A 15449-nucleotide genomic window follows, 5' to 3' on the forward strand; every position below is an offset into this window, starting at 1 on the left:
TACTCGTGAGTTTATTATTCTATATTCAGATGGCTTATCTCTTTAAATTCTTGCAGATGTCTGGCAACAAAACCATCGTTTTCTTTGACCTGGAGACCACTGGATTAGGTAACTAACTTTATGTCTCAATATCATCAATTAAAGATAAATATGACCTTTCTTATTTACCTTATTTAATAACCGTCGGTGTCATAATATGTGCCTTGTTAACAACATTTATTAAAATTTTTTTTAAGATCTTTTGTTGACCTTTCAGGTTCATATTTGATCTTCTAAATTGTATTTAAGTCAGTTGTGTTGCCTTAGTTGTGTAGGATTCTATGTAACACTAATAATTTTATGTTCTATCATTATAGACAGCGTGACTAAAACAGTTTTTTTAAACTTCATTTGGCATAGAATCAACTAACAAGATGGTTTTCAGATAAAATCTGTATAGTTTCTTGATTGTTTCTGTCAATATGTACCAGTATAAACCAGTGTTATGAAGGCTCCACCTGTTAACAGGCATCAGCTGGAGTCTTTATGTCATGAGGAAGATAAGAGCGATCAGAGTGCCTTTCAGTTTCTATTTTTGTTGGTTTCTAATCTCACCTATGAATTCCAATTTGTTATTTCCATGGTCCGGGAAGGTTCAGTTAATATTTGTTAACAAGAGCAACTGTCTCTCTCAAAGCCAGAAACCACTGAATTAAGTCTCCCTCTTGTGATGTAATGAGGTATAAAATCCAGACCTGCTCAGAACAGGAGCCTGATGTTGTTGAGCCACAGAATGTTTTTTTTTCTTTTTTAATACCCAAATTAGCTTTCTCCTATTGTAGTGTTCTCCGTTCTTGAACAGAAAATGTTCCCGTATACTTGGAACATTCCCCTGGCTGCTCTCAGTGTCATCCAGAACATCTTTCACCATTCATTGTCTATGGAGCAGCTCCAGACTTTATACTTGTTGACATCACAAATTTAAATTTTAGCACTCTAATTTTTTTATTTTGGAGAGAGAGTTTTTGTGTACCGATACTTTTTTGGCTGCTTTAGATCATTTGAATAACGTGTGAATGTTAAAAATCAGCATAGTATGCTCACGTTAGTCACTTGGCTGGCATCACACTTTGTACAAATACGATTACAACACAGATGAGATTTCTGTGCCAAACCACACACCAGACAGAAATGCTCCTCCTGCAGCTGCCGCAGGACGCCACTGCTGCATGACACTTACCTGAAAGTTGCATCATGCAGGTTGAATTATGAAATGGTAGTTATACTAAAATGGTAAATACAAATCCCTGTGAGTCTGGCAAGATTTAAGGTGGGATTCAAAACCAGCTACTGCAAGTCCACAGACCGACAGGCGCCTCTTATGAATCAACGTATTTATAGTAGTAATGGACGAAGTGACTATGAGGCATTTTGAACACTTCCACTTTTTTTGTAAGATTGTGATGGATATTTCTCAGTGGCTGATTTTGAAGTCCAAATGATGAATTGAAAAATTAAGATGGCTGATTATTGGAAATCAGGAAATCACATTCTTTGAAGAAACAGTGTGGCTCATTGTTTCTTTATTTCTTGGAATCAAACTTCCTGAGTCAGTGGTTTTGACATAGTGTTAAATGACTCGGTTGCCGCATGCATTACCGTCACATTTGACAGGATGTCACGGTGAAGAACTTCTTAGAGTTTATTGAGTATATGTGCGTGAAATGGCTGCACAGACGAAGCGAGAGCACCACCCACCCAGAAGAGACACCACCCTGTCAGCTGGTCTCTGCTGAGTCTAAAGAAACCACAACAATCACCAGTTCACACCAAATATGTGATTAAAAAGTAATTATTTTTGAAATGTAATCTAAATGAGGGGAATCCCCCCCAACAGGTTACACATTTCACGCCATATTTAATTTGAATTTAATACAATTTAATTACATTTTTCAGATAAAGGACATAAATCCTCCACACCAGACCCACCAACTGCAAACGTAGCCCACACTACGTTCTCTAAATTCTCTGCGTTCTCTGGAGGCTTGTTTCATGCTTTTACTTCTCAAAGTGTGACATTATTTGTCTTTCCACACCCTCTTCAGTCATATGTATTATTCCAAAAAAGGCTCAGCCTAAATATCATATATTCTGTGGACAGGCGTAAGTGTAATCGATTAGAAACGATCTGTCCTTCATTTACTTATGGGACTGTTTTTTTTTCTGATTTAAATATCACAGACCCCATTTTAACACAGCAATAAACATATTTGCTTTCTTACTGAGACATGGCTGCCCTAAATTAAAAAACAAACTTTGGACGAAGAATGGAGAGTGAAATAGCGAACCTGAATCTGTCCAAAGGCAACAATATCCAGTCATTGCATCAACTTGTGCTTCTTTCCTACATAAGAAAAACACTGAACAGTTTTTTGGATAAAACACTAACTGTTTTATAATTTAAAAAGTGTAGTCCACATTTTTAAAATATTTTTTTTTCTTTTTCACTCCTTTAATCCATCTCTTATCTACTTTCAGACACTGATGTGTGTGACATCATCCAGGTGTCTGCCATCTGTGGAGAGAGGGTCTTTGACGTCTACACCCTCCCCCGCCGCGCAGTCACCAAGGGCGCCCAACAGGTGACGGGCTTCACTGTCGGTGATGACGGCCTGTTTCGCCACGGGAGACCTGTGGACACCGTCCCTCTTGTTGACGCTCTCACCTCCTTCATTAACTTCCTGCGTTCCTTCCGCCGCCCTGTGCTGCTGGCGGCCCACAATGCACGGCGTTTTGATGCACCAGTGCTCACCAGAGTGCTGCAAACACTCTCCCTGTGGCAGGAGTTCCAGCAGGTGGTGTCTGGGTTTGTGGATACCCTCCCACTAAGCAAGAACCTCTATCCAAATCTTGGCAGTCATTCTCAGAGGAACATGGTCCGCCACTTCCTCGGAGTGGACTACGAAGCCCATAATGCAGTTGAGGACGCCAAGATGCTGCAGGAGCTGTTCAACTCATGGCGCCCCAACAATGGGGACGTCTCAAGAGTTACCATCTCAACCTATGCATTTTAAATAAGCCACAGAAAGGAATCAGTGAAAATTCTGAAATGAAATGACAGGTAGATTTCTTGTGATTGGAGCCAAATGATGCACATTACACCTCAAACTCACAGATATGTAATGTTCATTCTGTGTAATTTGTTTTAATTTTGTCTGATGTATTGTAATGTCATACACAAAATTGTTACACTCTTTTGTAGTTCCAGAGAATTGCAACACAATTTTCCTACAATAACCATTAAACTTCAACTTGATTCATCTATACGACATGTTTATTTGCTTCTGTGTGTGTGGGGGGGGGGTTGCTATTTATATTGCTCTTTTTGCTTGCCTATCTTGTACGCACCTTGCTGGTGTAACAATGCAAATTTCCTCTAACCTTTTCTCAAGTATAAAGTGTTGGTATATTCACCAACCAAACAGTGTTGAAGAAAATCTTGTACTCTTGATGAACCCATGAACGGTGAATTCACTTAATAAATAATAACACAAACTTGATGTATAGTTAAATAACTTAACGAGTAGTGAAATAACTCAACAAGTAGTGAAATGAACTTGGTGAGCCTCAGTTGTCCTTACTTGAATATATGTTTATTACAAATATCTGATCAGAGAAGCTCTTGGCACAACATGTGCATGGACAGAGACATACCAAAAACTTAAAGTAACAGAAGAGTCACTCAGCTTTAAACAGCACATTTCACACATCACACAACTATGCTTATTGACGTAGCCAAAACATGTACAAGGTCTTGCCTTTGCAGTATCTTACACACAGACCTACTGGAGACATTGAAAGACTCAAAAGGTCCTGGTGACATCACTGAATCACATCACACAGTACCATTTCTCATGATTACATTCACATTATTGGGAAATTATTTTCTATGACAAACAGATATACCGTGCTGAAGACCAACGTTTTTATTTTCCTCCTCGCTGCGGTGCGTTATCATTTAATTTCCTCTGGAGGGCAGCACTTTGCCTGAGACGCTTTGACACTCTCCATATTCACAGGAGAAGAAATGACTCTTGCGCATGCGCAAATTTGGAAAATAATGTCCGCAATATTTCATATTTCTTGATTCTGTTTAGTCTTTGTTGAAAAATATTTTAATTTGCTACGGACTTACACTATACTGTTTGTAACTGCAGGTTAGTACATTTTTAACACAAGGCAGCAACTAATCTCGTTTCCTTACTTCTTAAATCCCTCTTCAACGAGGCTTTTCTTTTGAAAGTTTAGTGTTCCGGTGTTCCGGTGTTCCGGTGTTTAAAACACACGGAGGGAAATTCAGGAAAATCTCTGTTTACGTCTTGCCTGTGTGTCTCATGTGTCCGCGTTGGTTTATTTTACAAAACTGTCATATTTTAGAGGCGTTATTGAAACTGTGGTCGTGTCGGGATGCAAACGTCGGCTTCAGACGGAGGAGAAAAGTCGCAACAGTCGCTGGTTTTCTTTGACTTGGAGACGACTGGACTGGGTAAGATCTCTTTTTACTGTTCATGTGATATCTTACACATGATACTTTATGAAAATGGTATAAAGTTCACACATTTCGTCGCCTGACGGCATTATAACAGTTAATTTAGTTTCAGTGTTGTTTAATGCACCGAAAGTTATTAGCATTAGCAAGTTATAGCATTTTTTTCTCTGATGTAAAGTGAAAATAAAATTTAAAAAATGAATAGAAAAGCTCTCTGAGGTTTTACAAAGAAGAAGTTCCTCCCTTGCTGACACTTTCTTTGCATGTGTTGCAGACTTCATTTCCTGTATGTTGTAATGCGTTCATGGTAGTAGTGCTAGCAGCTACTCTTGCCTACTTTTCCAAACTGTGGGCGTGCGGACAGCCATCCACTGTATGTTACAAACTGACTTCCGCTAAAAAAAATCCGAACTATCCCTTTAACAGTTTCTCACTTGATTTTTCCAGAAAATTTACAACAGCATGACATAGTATGAGTTATAGTGTGACTTTAACTCTGTCAGCTGTGCCTATTGTTGCTGTGTAAACAAAGTTTTCTGTTTACTGCATTAAGAAAATAAAATAAAAGTACACTTAATCACATAAGATGACACTTTTTAATCTACATGTTTTATTTTATCAGGTCAGAGTTGTGAGATTGTCCAGCTGGCTGCAGTGAGTGGAGGCCACTCTCTCAACCTTTACGTCATCCCTCGATGTCGAATGCAGCGTGGAGCAGCCAAAGTGACCGGATTCAGGGTCCACAGACAGAGACTGTACCTCCATCGCCAGCTTGTTCTCACCAACTCCCTGCGAGAGGTCCTGGTCTCCTTCATAGCTTTCCTTCAGATGCTTGGGTGCCCGCTTGTCATCGGCCACAACATTCGCCGCTTCGACTGTCGGCTGTTGGCTCGAGCTCTCGATGAACTGGACCTCAGAGCAGACTTTGAGTCAGCAGTCTCTGGCTGTGTTGACACACTACCACTGGCTCGAGAGATGCTTAAGGAGCTCGGCCTCCAGAGTTTCCGACAGGAGAACCTGGTCAGGGAGCTGCTGGGTATGAACTACAAGGCCCATGATGCTTTGGAGGATGTGCGAGCATTGCAGGCACTGTATGGCGTGCTTCAGCCCACACCAGACTTGATTAGTAAGCATATGTTCACTCTGGACACCATGGAAAACAAACTATCTGCTAAATCCAAAGTGCCCTGTGAGCCAGCAGTACAGCGCCCCCTGTGGGAGCACTTCAGACAGACAGTGAAGGTCACAGAGAGCAACGAAGAAGAAGCCGCAAGGTAGAGCATATGAAACATGCCGAATTTGTTGACGGCACAGCTGGAGAGGCTGTTGTTCTCGTGCAAACAGCTGAAGCTGTCCGTTTGTGGTTGATGGTGGAACAAATGATAAACTGACAGAGAATCACTGAAGTCATCCTGTTCAGTGACGCAAAAAGGAAAATAAAATACAGAGCAAATGGATACAACAGTTTGTGAAAGCTTTTGAAAGGTGATGGATGCGTATGAGGAAAATGCACGCACACCTGGAGGTCACATGGTACCACTCCAGCCTGACGCAGCATTTACATTATTTTTCCTTAGCCTTATAGGGTCCTACATTCCTCTAGACTGCCTTGATTGGCTCTGTCAGTGTGGAGTTTCATATCTGTGTGCTTCAGTCTCACCCTGTTTAATATCCCAAAAAACATGCACTTTAATTTATTGCTTAAGATTGGAGACACAAGAGTCTGTTTCAGCTGTAGCTTAAGATGGTTGTTGAAGTAGTGAGACGGTTTTTCTCTTATTCCACTTTTAACCCAGCAGTTTGATTTTCATTCATCAGTGTGATGAAACAGAGATGACTGTTGGATATTTGCCTTTCAAATATATTTTTGTAACTAAGAAAATGTAATGTAGTTTTATTCTGAGTTCACTCAAATGTTTTGATGAGCTTCACTGAAAAAACGTTTTTATTAAAGGTAAATAAATCAACAAATTAATGTTTTTTGTATAACTTTAGTGTGTCCCGAATTAATATTTTAGTAGAGCTAGGAGATATGGATAATATCAAAACAATAATAATTATGATAATCACTAGTTAGTTATCGGGACTTTAAATAGTAACCTTCTTATTTTCAGCCTAAACTTTTTTTAAGTGTCTAACACAATGGGGAAAAAAATGACTAAAGTGTGTTTTGCTATGATAAATTTACTGTTTATTTAAAGAGTCTAGTGAGTTTGGCAATCGCAATTTTGGGGCTGTTTCTGGTTGAACAAAAAAGATTTTATTCTTTAATAAAATCGAGAGAAACAAAAACTGCCATTGCCATCTTGGTTTGAAAAATTTTGGTTGATAAAATACCAAAGTTAACATTTAACTTGACAAATAATACTTCGAACTGCTCCACACTCAAGTACATGGTCTGATGTAAAATGAATCTTCTCAGGTTTGACTCTCTGTGCTTTAACTGGTATTGTAAGGTAGCAAACGGTACAGACGCAACAACAAGAAAACAGAGTTCAGACGGTGTAGTAATGGAACAAGGCTTTATTGAACCACTTTTACATACACATGTTTTCTGTAGTCCCAGGCTTCAGCATCACCATATTCAAAAATGCTAAACCGTATCCTCACTCGAGACAGAAATGTTCTCGCTATAGTTAAATAAAACAGTTAAGGTAAAACATTGTGGCCTTCAGACTTTTGTGCATTTGAAGGAGTTAAAAGTGGAAAAAAAGTCTGATGTGCAAAGTCCTGAATGCACCATATTAAAACTAAAGATGACACAAAACAAGACCAGTAACAAACAAACGTGTGATTAAAATGAAATTAAAATTAAATTAAAAGTTAATATTTTTAATGATAATCAGATAATGTTCGAAAGAGCAACCCCCACAAGATTACTAAATAAAACATTTTAAAAATATGGGGAAAAAAGGCTTGTTGACAAAAATAACCGGAGGCTCTACAATTTTAGAGATACAAACGGATGAATTTGAGGTAATGGTTCTTTAATCAAAAAGATGCAGTGATTTTAACTATCAACATCCTTCCATCTCTTAATATTTTTCCATTTTTCCAACAATATTTATCAACAACCAACAACTTAAGGTTTAGTGCATCTATATTAGGGACAAGCTTAGAGATTGACCTCCATCAGTAACATTATGAAGAAGGTAAAAGCATTACCAGCGTTGGCTCAGGGCATTCATTCATTCAGGTCAAACTATGAAGAAAAATATTTACTCACTGGTAGGTCGGCAGGCAGATAGGGCATTCACTCTCAAATATTTATTTCTAGATAACCTATAAAAATTGTAACAACAAGAAAATCCACGTCATGATTTATTGAATTCAGACTGACCCTGGTATGAACTGGAATATTATGCAGACGTGTGCACCATACTGAAATTATCTAGTTACAATATTGTACCAACATGGTGGGAAGTGGTCACCACAAAGATTTTACTGTGACGACAAAACGACTCACCTCATGATATATAAATGTACAGGTGAAACCTTACAATGCGGTACAGTTTCAGCAAACATTTCTCTTAGTATGTGATGTCAAGTATCGATGATTCAGTACAAACAATAATACATGCAAAGTCTGTAAAAAAAATTGGCTTCAAACACTCAGAAATACAGACATGTTTGTTCCTATATTACTATAAAATTCAATGCAGCATTTTGTTGTACAAATGTACAATACTTGGATGTTTTAATGGGCTTGGGTCAAATTGTATAAATATGCAACAAGCAGCAGCAGCAGTGCATTTTCAGTCATGTATAAATTTGAATCAAAATGCATTCTTGATTCCCATGAAGTCGTGCTTAAAGGGATAATTCAGATTTTTTGAAGTGGGGTAGTATTAGGTACTTATCCTTAGTTATTACATTATCGACAGTAGATGTCGGTCTGCACGCCACCAGGTTGGAGAGGCAGACAGGAGAACCGACACTAAAGCTAAGCAGTGTACTGCTGTGGATGGGGGCAACAGCAAAAAATGTTTTTACCACCTAAAAGAGCCCCAGTGTACGCTATATTGAGAGTATTTTCCCTACTTAACGCTGCTGTCAGACAACCCTTCCCAAATGGGAAACTGAAGCCGTTATATCCAGCTATGCTCTCTTCAAAGCCACCAGACTGCACTGACAAAAACAGTCATTTTACCTCACAGAACACAAGAGTTGCTGGACTACCGTTGCCTCGATTGTTTGGTTTGTTTGTGTTATTTGGTGACTTTGGTGAATCCAAACTAAAAGCTGCACAGAGCTGTAGCGTCACATGTAACATACATCTCTTAACAGATATTTAACAAAACTGGTAGCACACCTATAGTCCTACCTCACCACTTATTTGTCTCCGTGTATGAATGGTCCTGTTTTTGTCTCTGTACTGCTCCATGTGCATATTCCAGCAGATTGGACCACGAAAAACATTCAAACTCTTTTGCCATTTCTGCAGTGGCAGAATTCCTGTACAAAGAAAATCATTTCACTGTGTTAAACACTGGCTGTGTTCTCTGTTTACTATACAGATACAAAACAAAACTGTGGAAAGAAGGTGTAAAACTTTGAAACACCAAAGTCACATGACAGCCATCCCCTGTAGGTAACACACTGACTGGGACAAGTACCTTTTAAAACCCCAATGCAAAACATCCGAAATACCCCTATAATGGGATGACAATAGTGGACCTCTTTTTTTAATCTTCATGATTTTTCACTACTTTGAGGAGAAGTTTCCAGACTATAAACATGCGCTGGTAAAAGTAGTACTACTTCCCAGGGTCAACTTCACTGTGGCAGTCGAGACAGAGGACCCTCTCTAGTATTACTGCTCTAAATCAAACATGCACAGGCATTTCAGTATAACACTATATAGTCTCAACTGTTGATAAACTAACAATATATTTTTACCCCAGAGGTGGATATTTACTTCTTCAAGCTAAACTAAGATGATAAAACAGTTAGTTGCACCAGTGACCCTGTCGAAAGGCTAACTGCTGGCTCATTTAACAGACATGCTCAGTCCTCAACAAGATGGTTCTATAGTTGTACAAAGCAGTGAGTGGTGGTGTACTGCACCAGTGTAAACATATCCCCCACCCTGCTTTAGTGCTGTTTGAATGTATATCTTTATCAGACTGGAGGATAAAAACGTGCAGCTGTAGGTTCATTGGGAATAAAAAGGAAAAATGTCGCAAACACTGGAGGCCGACTGCGGTAGAAACCTGTTACCAACTGCGTATGGCTGTACTGTACATTGACAGTGTAATCATGTACACGTAATCACGTTATGACTGCATTTGTATAACGGAACATATGCAGGACATGAGTGATTGAATATATGCAGGATTACTTTTGTGTGATCGAATATATGTATTCGCATTGTGCACTGTAGGCTGCCTTTGCTTAAACTTAATGTAACTGAGACACTTGAGTGCACCTCTCGCAGCGTTGGGAAGGTTACTTTTGAAATGTAATCGATTACAGTTTACAAGTTACCCTGTTAAAAATGTAATAAGTTCCATCACTATTTCATTTACTTCAACTTATCACATTTGATTACTTTTCTAACAAATGTTTTAAACTAAATATATTAATATATGTAAAGCAACGTAACGAATGTTTTATTCAATGTCTTTATTTTTTCCATATGTAAACCCTTAGTAATCACCAACATTGTGATTAGTAACTGTAATTTAAATACATATTTTTTCTCAGTTGCTAACTGATTACAGTCACATTTATTTAGTAATATAATTACTGTAACTAGTTACTCCCCAAAACTGCTCAGATGTACTAAATGTTTGTGTGTTCACATTTCTGAGCAAGCTGCCTCCTGCAATGTGTCCGCCATGGCCGAGTTAGGAAATCAGCGTCAAGATGGGACTGATACTGGAATCATAACAAGATCCTCGTAGGAGAGAAGGGGGTCAGTCCGATTTACCAAAGGGGAACTGGACATAAGTAAATCAATCAGGGGGGGACAGGTGATCAGGAGACAAGCAGGAGGAGGTGTGCTCAGAGAGAAACCCTTTATAGCAGTTGCTCAGTTCACAGACAGAGATTTTTATAAAACCATTAAAAGGTCTTTATGAATTGTAATTAAGATCTTAAGCTTCACATTTCCCTTAAACAAGTTTTTGATGACCTGAGAAACTTTTGAACTGCGGCACAACTGTTTAAAAAAGGAAGTATTAAATGCATGAAAAATATCTCAAGGTCTATTTTTTAGCTTTGTGTTGGCTTTCAGCTGCATCACACTGTCATCAGTGGATGGAGTTTGCTAAGGGTCTTTCATTTTGTTTTCGCAAAGCAGTCTTACCAAAGCTTTACTTACTAGTTATTGTTGGGCTTTCTATTGTATCATATGATCTTCAGCAGGACTGTAGATTTTATATTTTCCTTTTCTGAGCGTTAAAAGTAATTTTACATTTCGGATCCTTATGAGGTTGTGTTCTCCTGCTGTCTTCAAGGTCACATAAACTTTCATGGAACCTGTGGATCAAGTGATCTCAACAGTGTCATGTGCACTTGTTTTATTTTGGGTCCTGTTCAGTGTTATGGACATATTATACTTTTTATTCTAACTATGTGTCCTCTTTCCAGCACCTATTATGAATTTGGGATGTGCGCATCCTCTGCTTTTTTTAGAGGATGTGATTGCATCGCTCCAGGTAGAAAATACAACAAATTAAAATCCATCAGCAGTGGATTACTGCTGGATTTTAAAGCTAAAAATCACTGCTGGAGTAGTCGGCAGGTCGAGTTTGGGTTGGGGGGGAGCAGCGGGCACAGACGGGCATCGGCACACTGTGTCTGAAAGCTCTACTGCCTACTTTAAAAGTGCACTACGATAATTGGGCTTGATCCTTAACGCAGTGTCGTCCTTTCTGAGTCAAACCAGAGGAAAACACACACAGGTAGTTTGAGCTTTCACACACAGCCTCAGACTCACAGCTACAGGAGGCAGCAGGCCCGGAACATATTCATCCCCGCCTGGGAGGTGATGTGCAGGGAGACGCTCTCATTGGCTGAGACGAACAAGACGGTGCCCCGCCTCAGCGTGACATCAGAGAGGGCAGCTGCAGAGGTCGCCGTGGCGTCGCCTTCGATGACCAGGAGGATGCTGGCGCTGTCAACTGATGCAACAGTGTACTGCTTCACCGAGGCTGGGACCTGCAGGAGGGACGGCACGGAACAAGGTAAGAATGTTTCTGTTTGCAACTTAACACTTTACAAAAAAACAAAATATTATTTGCCCACCGGTCTGTGTCTACCTGTTACCTTCTGTGCACATGCTTAAATTCCTTGACTGGAATACACAGTTTGATGATGTTCTTGTTGGCACTGGTGTGTGTGTATTTATTATGTTACTTAAGTAAATGTGGGACAATTTTAGATTTGTTTAATTCACTGACTGGTTTTGACACCAGCTAGGTTGAACGGTTGTTGGTGGGTTTCTAAAACTTTTGAAGAAAATGTTTTTGACGTGTCATTGCAGGAAAACCACTAGGGATGCGCAATATTGGATTTTTTGTAGATATCTGACATGCTGAATATAACAGCTTCTTTGGCTGATATTCGATCCCAATATTGATATATCCACTTGTTTTCACCATCTACATTTAGCGATCATCAAGTCTCTTCTGTAGTGGAATTAACATCATATCATAAATACTTGTCGCCCCACCTCGTGATGACCTGCCAGCAGATTGAGAAATTCAATGCAATGCTTTTCAGTGTATGTAATATTCATTCATTGTGCAAAATAAGAAAAATTCAACTTAAGGTTGATGTTTTAATAATATTCTCTTTGCAAATTAAAAAAATGAAAAATTAAGAATTAAAAATAATAAGAAATTAAAACAGCAGTTTGGCAATTGGCAGAAATTGGCATGTTGGCCGATTTCAGTATTTCATTTTAAAGCAAATATAGTCGAAATCCGCTAACATGCCAATATTATCGTGTATCACTAAAAACTACAAGTGCAATAAATAACATTGGTTACGTTTACATGCACACTAATATCCCTCTGTTATTCTAAATATGACAATATTCTGAATTTAATAATGTAATGTAATGTAACAGCATATTCTGTTGCAAAATTAGCCATTTTTCGCAATGTAGTAATTTCTGACTAAGATGTGGGATATGCCAGTGTTATTCAGGTCTTCGGAGCATTCTTTGGACATCTATACAGCACATTCATACCTCGCATCTCAAATTGAGCTTGTACAGCAATTTGCAACACACGACCTCTTGATTTTTTATTTTCAGCTCTGCGTTTTAAAGGCTGGGATAGAAATGCATGTCCAAAAGAAAAGCCCACATTTCTAGTTGGAAGGAGATACGCATCCACTTTTAAACATTATAAAAGAGGGAGGCTGTGTTAACAACGTTGAAAAGACTGGAAAAAAAATCTTTGCGCAAAATTGCAAACGCCAATCCAGTCGTTTCACTTTTACATGGCTGCATGTAAACTGAAATATTAGAGAAATATTTCTCTTCATTTGCCATGTAAGCAGCTCAGTAGAAAAATTATCTTTCTCAGAGTAAGGGCAAAAACTGGAGTATTTTAAGCACACGAACATATTCAATAGAGACTACATTTCATTTACATCTAACAATCTAAGGTCCAGATATTACGTAGACTCTCCCTGCCATTACAGTTTAGACTGTGTCATGAAAAAGGAGTATGGGAAGATATTTTGACAAGTCACACAAGCTAAAAACTTTAATCTTCAAATTGTAGCTCTTCCAAGACATACAACACTTTTAACAGGTGTGAATATTTGTTTTATCCCCCCTTACATGTCTTTATTGCAGTGACTGGCTGGCTAAATTTGTAACTCATTAAATAACTACCTCAATCTCATTTATAAATTAAGGGTTTCATTGTGAAGAAAGTACAGTATGTTACTATGTTAGTCTAAATAGTATAAACAGTTTCAGTGTTAATGTTTCCCTTCTAACGTGTAATCATTTATCTAGCGTTGGTTTCCTACCTGTATCCTCATGACAGTGAAGTCTGGCACTGGGGGGTCGTACAGGAACACACAGGGATCTGAGGCATCCTGAACACACGGGAAGATTTTGGAGCTGGCCGGAGCAGGGTTGTAGTTCAGCATCTCACACAGCGTGTTGACATCAATGTATTTCGGTGTCAGACCGGCTCTCACTGTGTTGTCTGAGCAGGCCATACACTCAATACAGTCTAGATGGATGGATGAACAGAAAGAAAAGGGAAGCATGTTTTAAATAAGCAAAGTGGGCAGTCCACTCTCCTTCAAATGGAAAATCAATTCTCAAATACTCTTTCAATGTTACATACAGTTAGCCTGTGAGGTTGAATGCATTGCAGGAGCTATTTCTTCTTTACCACTGATCTACTTTTATAGTCAGTGATTACCAAGAATGGCTTTTGACAACAGGTGTGAACCTACACTCAGCTGCGGGATGAATATGTGAGTGTACAGGAGGCCAGAAGCGGTGACAGTAAAGGCAACAGAGCCAGTTAAAGGTAGAACTAAACCCAGAACACATTGCATAGCTCCAAAAACATGGATAACACATGTATGAATCCCACTGTTGCATTAGCTAACATGTTTCTTTCAATACCAGGTTTTTTCCTCAAGTACACCATCCTGCTGTAGGAAGTTTCTTCGATGCCACCAAATGTGTTCATCTGCTACTGAGTCCCCATTGAATGAAGTATTCACTCCTGTTTGATTAACATTTGCTTAAAATTACAGTGCCCAGCTGTTTTAGGAAACTACAAGGCCTTTTCAGAAAATAAAACTATATTTTTGTGGCTGACTCTTAAAGATTATGTATGCCACAGACAGGGTAGGACAGTCAGAAAGTATAACTACATTATTGGGTTTTTACCTCTTTAAATCAGGTTAAGAGCAAATTTTATTACATTTCCATGCATTACTAGATTTTAAGAAACTAATTACATTATTGGGTGCTAAAGGCTTATTACTATGGAAAAATACAATTCCTGAAATGGAACTAAACACCTCGTCTTTGCTTTAAAACCTGATTTCAAAATGAAAATGTATTTGGTGGATGTGGCCTCAGTTTTATGAATATGAACAAAAAGCATCGTCTGACCTCCATAAAGGTAAGCGTGAGGCTCGTTGGCTCCCAGGAACATGGCTTGGCCTGGATCCAGGACTATTTGGTTGAGGAAGTAGATGGAAAAGCAGCCGATGTCTCCAGGGTACTGGGAGTGGAGACGGAGCAGCAGGTCTCCGTTGCTGCTTGATGTGTCCTTTCCTGCTGCACCTGCACAGGTTACAAACATCAGTAAACCATAAAGAGCAAAACAACTAACCCGTGTTTTTACTGATTTAGTTGCAAAGCCTCTTATTGGTAGAATTAGATAAATGTCTGATTTAGTGCCTCCCTGTGGTAGTATAAAAAAAAGGCACTGACTCGTCCCTTCCCTGACTCTGGGTTACTGGTACAAAAGGGATAAAGCAGCACAAGTGTGGTTCATTATTTCACTGCTTTTACTGCATAATCAGCTGGAAGTTTGTACCACAACTGGGTGGATGATTTTTATTTCAGCTGGGGGATATCTCTCAGTCTAACAAACTTGCACCAGATACCAGACTGTTGATAATGATGAAAGTGTTTTCATATATTGATACTCAAACAGACTGCGTGAAACAAGTGAAAAGGCAACACCTTAACCTCTACACCCTGGTAATGCTTAAACTAACCAACTAAATTTTTTATTCATTTTCTGTTGCTTGGAGCTCCATTAGCTACATCCCTCGGCTTCTTTACCTTCTTCAGTGACTCTCTTGACCAGCATGTTGAGCTGATCTACGAACACCTTCTTCTCACAGTTCATCATCCTGGTGAAGCACTTCTTCAGCACCTGGCCCGTATGAGCCGCATCTCCCACGTTGCATCGCAGCT

General features: G+C 39.0%; 3 protein-coding genes across 3 annotated transcripts in view; 2 read left to right on the forward strand and 1 right to left on the reverse strand.

The window, feature by feature from the left end:
• Window positions 1-56: 56 nt before the first annotated feature.
• Window positions 57-3230, forward strand: LOC121959029 (DNA polymerase III PolC-type-like). Its single transcript, XM_042508210.1, has 2 exons — window positions 57-108; window positions 2518-3230. The coding sequence occupies exons 1-2, from the start codon at window positions 57-59 to the stop codon at window positions 3051-3053; spliced, it is 588 nt and encodes a 195-aa protein (XP_042364144.1). The 3' UTR covers window positions 3054-3230.
• Window positions 3231-4317: 1087 nt separating this feature from the next.
• Window positions 4318-6319, forward strand: LOC121959324 (protein PML-like). Its single transcript, XM_042508584.1, has 2 exons — window positions 4318-4525; window positions 5151-6319. The coding sequence occupies exons 1-2, from the start codon at window positions 4447-4449 to the stop codon at window positions 5804-5806; spliced, it is 735 nt and encodes a 244-aa protein (XP_042364518.1). The 5' UTR covers window positions 4318-4446; the 3' UTR covers window positions 5807-6319.
• A 4698-nt stretch (window positions 6320-11017) lies between these two features.
• The window catches only part of LOC121959030 (mannose-6-phosphate isomerase-like), a 5612-nt gene continuing 1180 nt past the window's right edge, over window positions 11018-15449 (reverse strand). The window contains exons 2-5 of the mRNA XM_042508211.1: window positions 15315-15447; window positions 14634-14807; window positions 13523-13731; window positions 11018-11692 (exon numbers count right to left, since the gene is read on the reverse strand). Coding sequence (XP_042364145.1) covers window positions 11474-11692; window positions 13523-13731; window positions 14634-14807; window positions 15315-15447 — 735 coding nt within the window. The 3' untranslated portion in view covers window positions 11018-11473. The remainder of the gene's footprint in view (window positions 11693-13522; window positions 13732-14633; window positions 14808-15314; window positions 15448-15449) is intronic.

Source organism: Plectropomus leopardus, chromosome 19, assembly GCF_008729295.1.
Source record: "Plectropomus leopardus isolate mb chromosome 19, YSFRI_Pleo_2.0, whole genome shotgun sequence".
Lineage (NCBI taxonomy): Eukaryota > Metazoa > Chordata > Actinopteri > Perciformes > Serranidae > Plectropomus > Plectropomus leopardus.

Coding starts and splice junctions, on each gene's coding strand:
- LOC121959029 (XM_042508210.1), top strand. CDS start 57: ATGTCTGGCAACAAAACCATCGTTTTCTTTGACCTGGAGACCACTGGA. Junction 109..2,517: donor CCTGGAGACCACTGGATTAG/GTAACTAACTTT, acceptor ATCTACTTTCAG/ACACTGATGTGTGTGACATC.
- LOC121959324 (XM_042508584.1), top strand. CDS start 4,447: ATGCAAACGTCGGCTTCAGACGGAGGAGAAAAGTCGCAACAGTCGCTG. Junction 4,526..5,150: donor CTTGGAGACGACTGGACTGG/GTAAGATCTCTT, acceptor TTATTTTATCAG/GTCAGAGTTGTGAGATTGTC.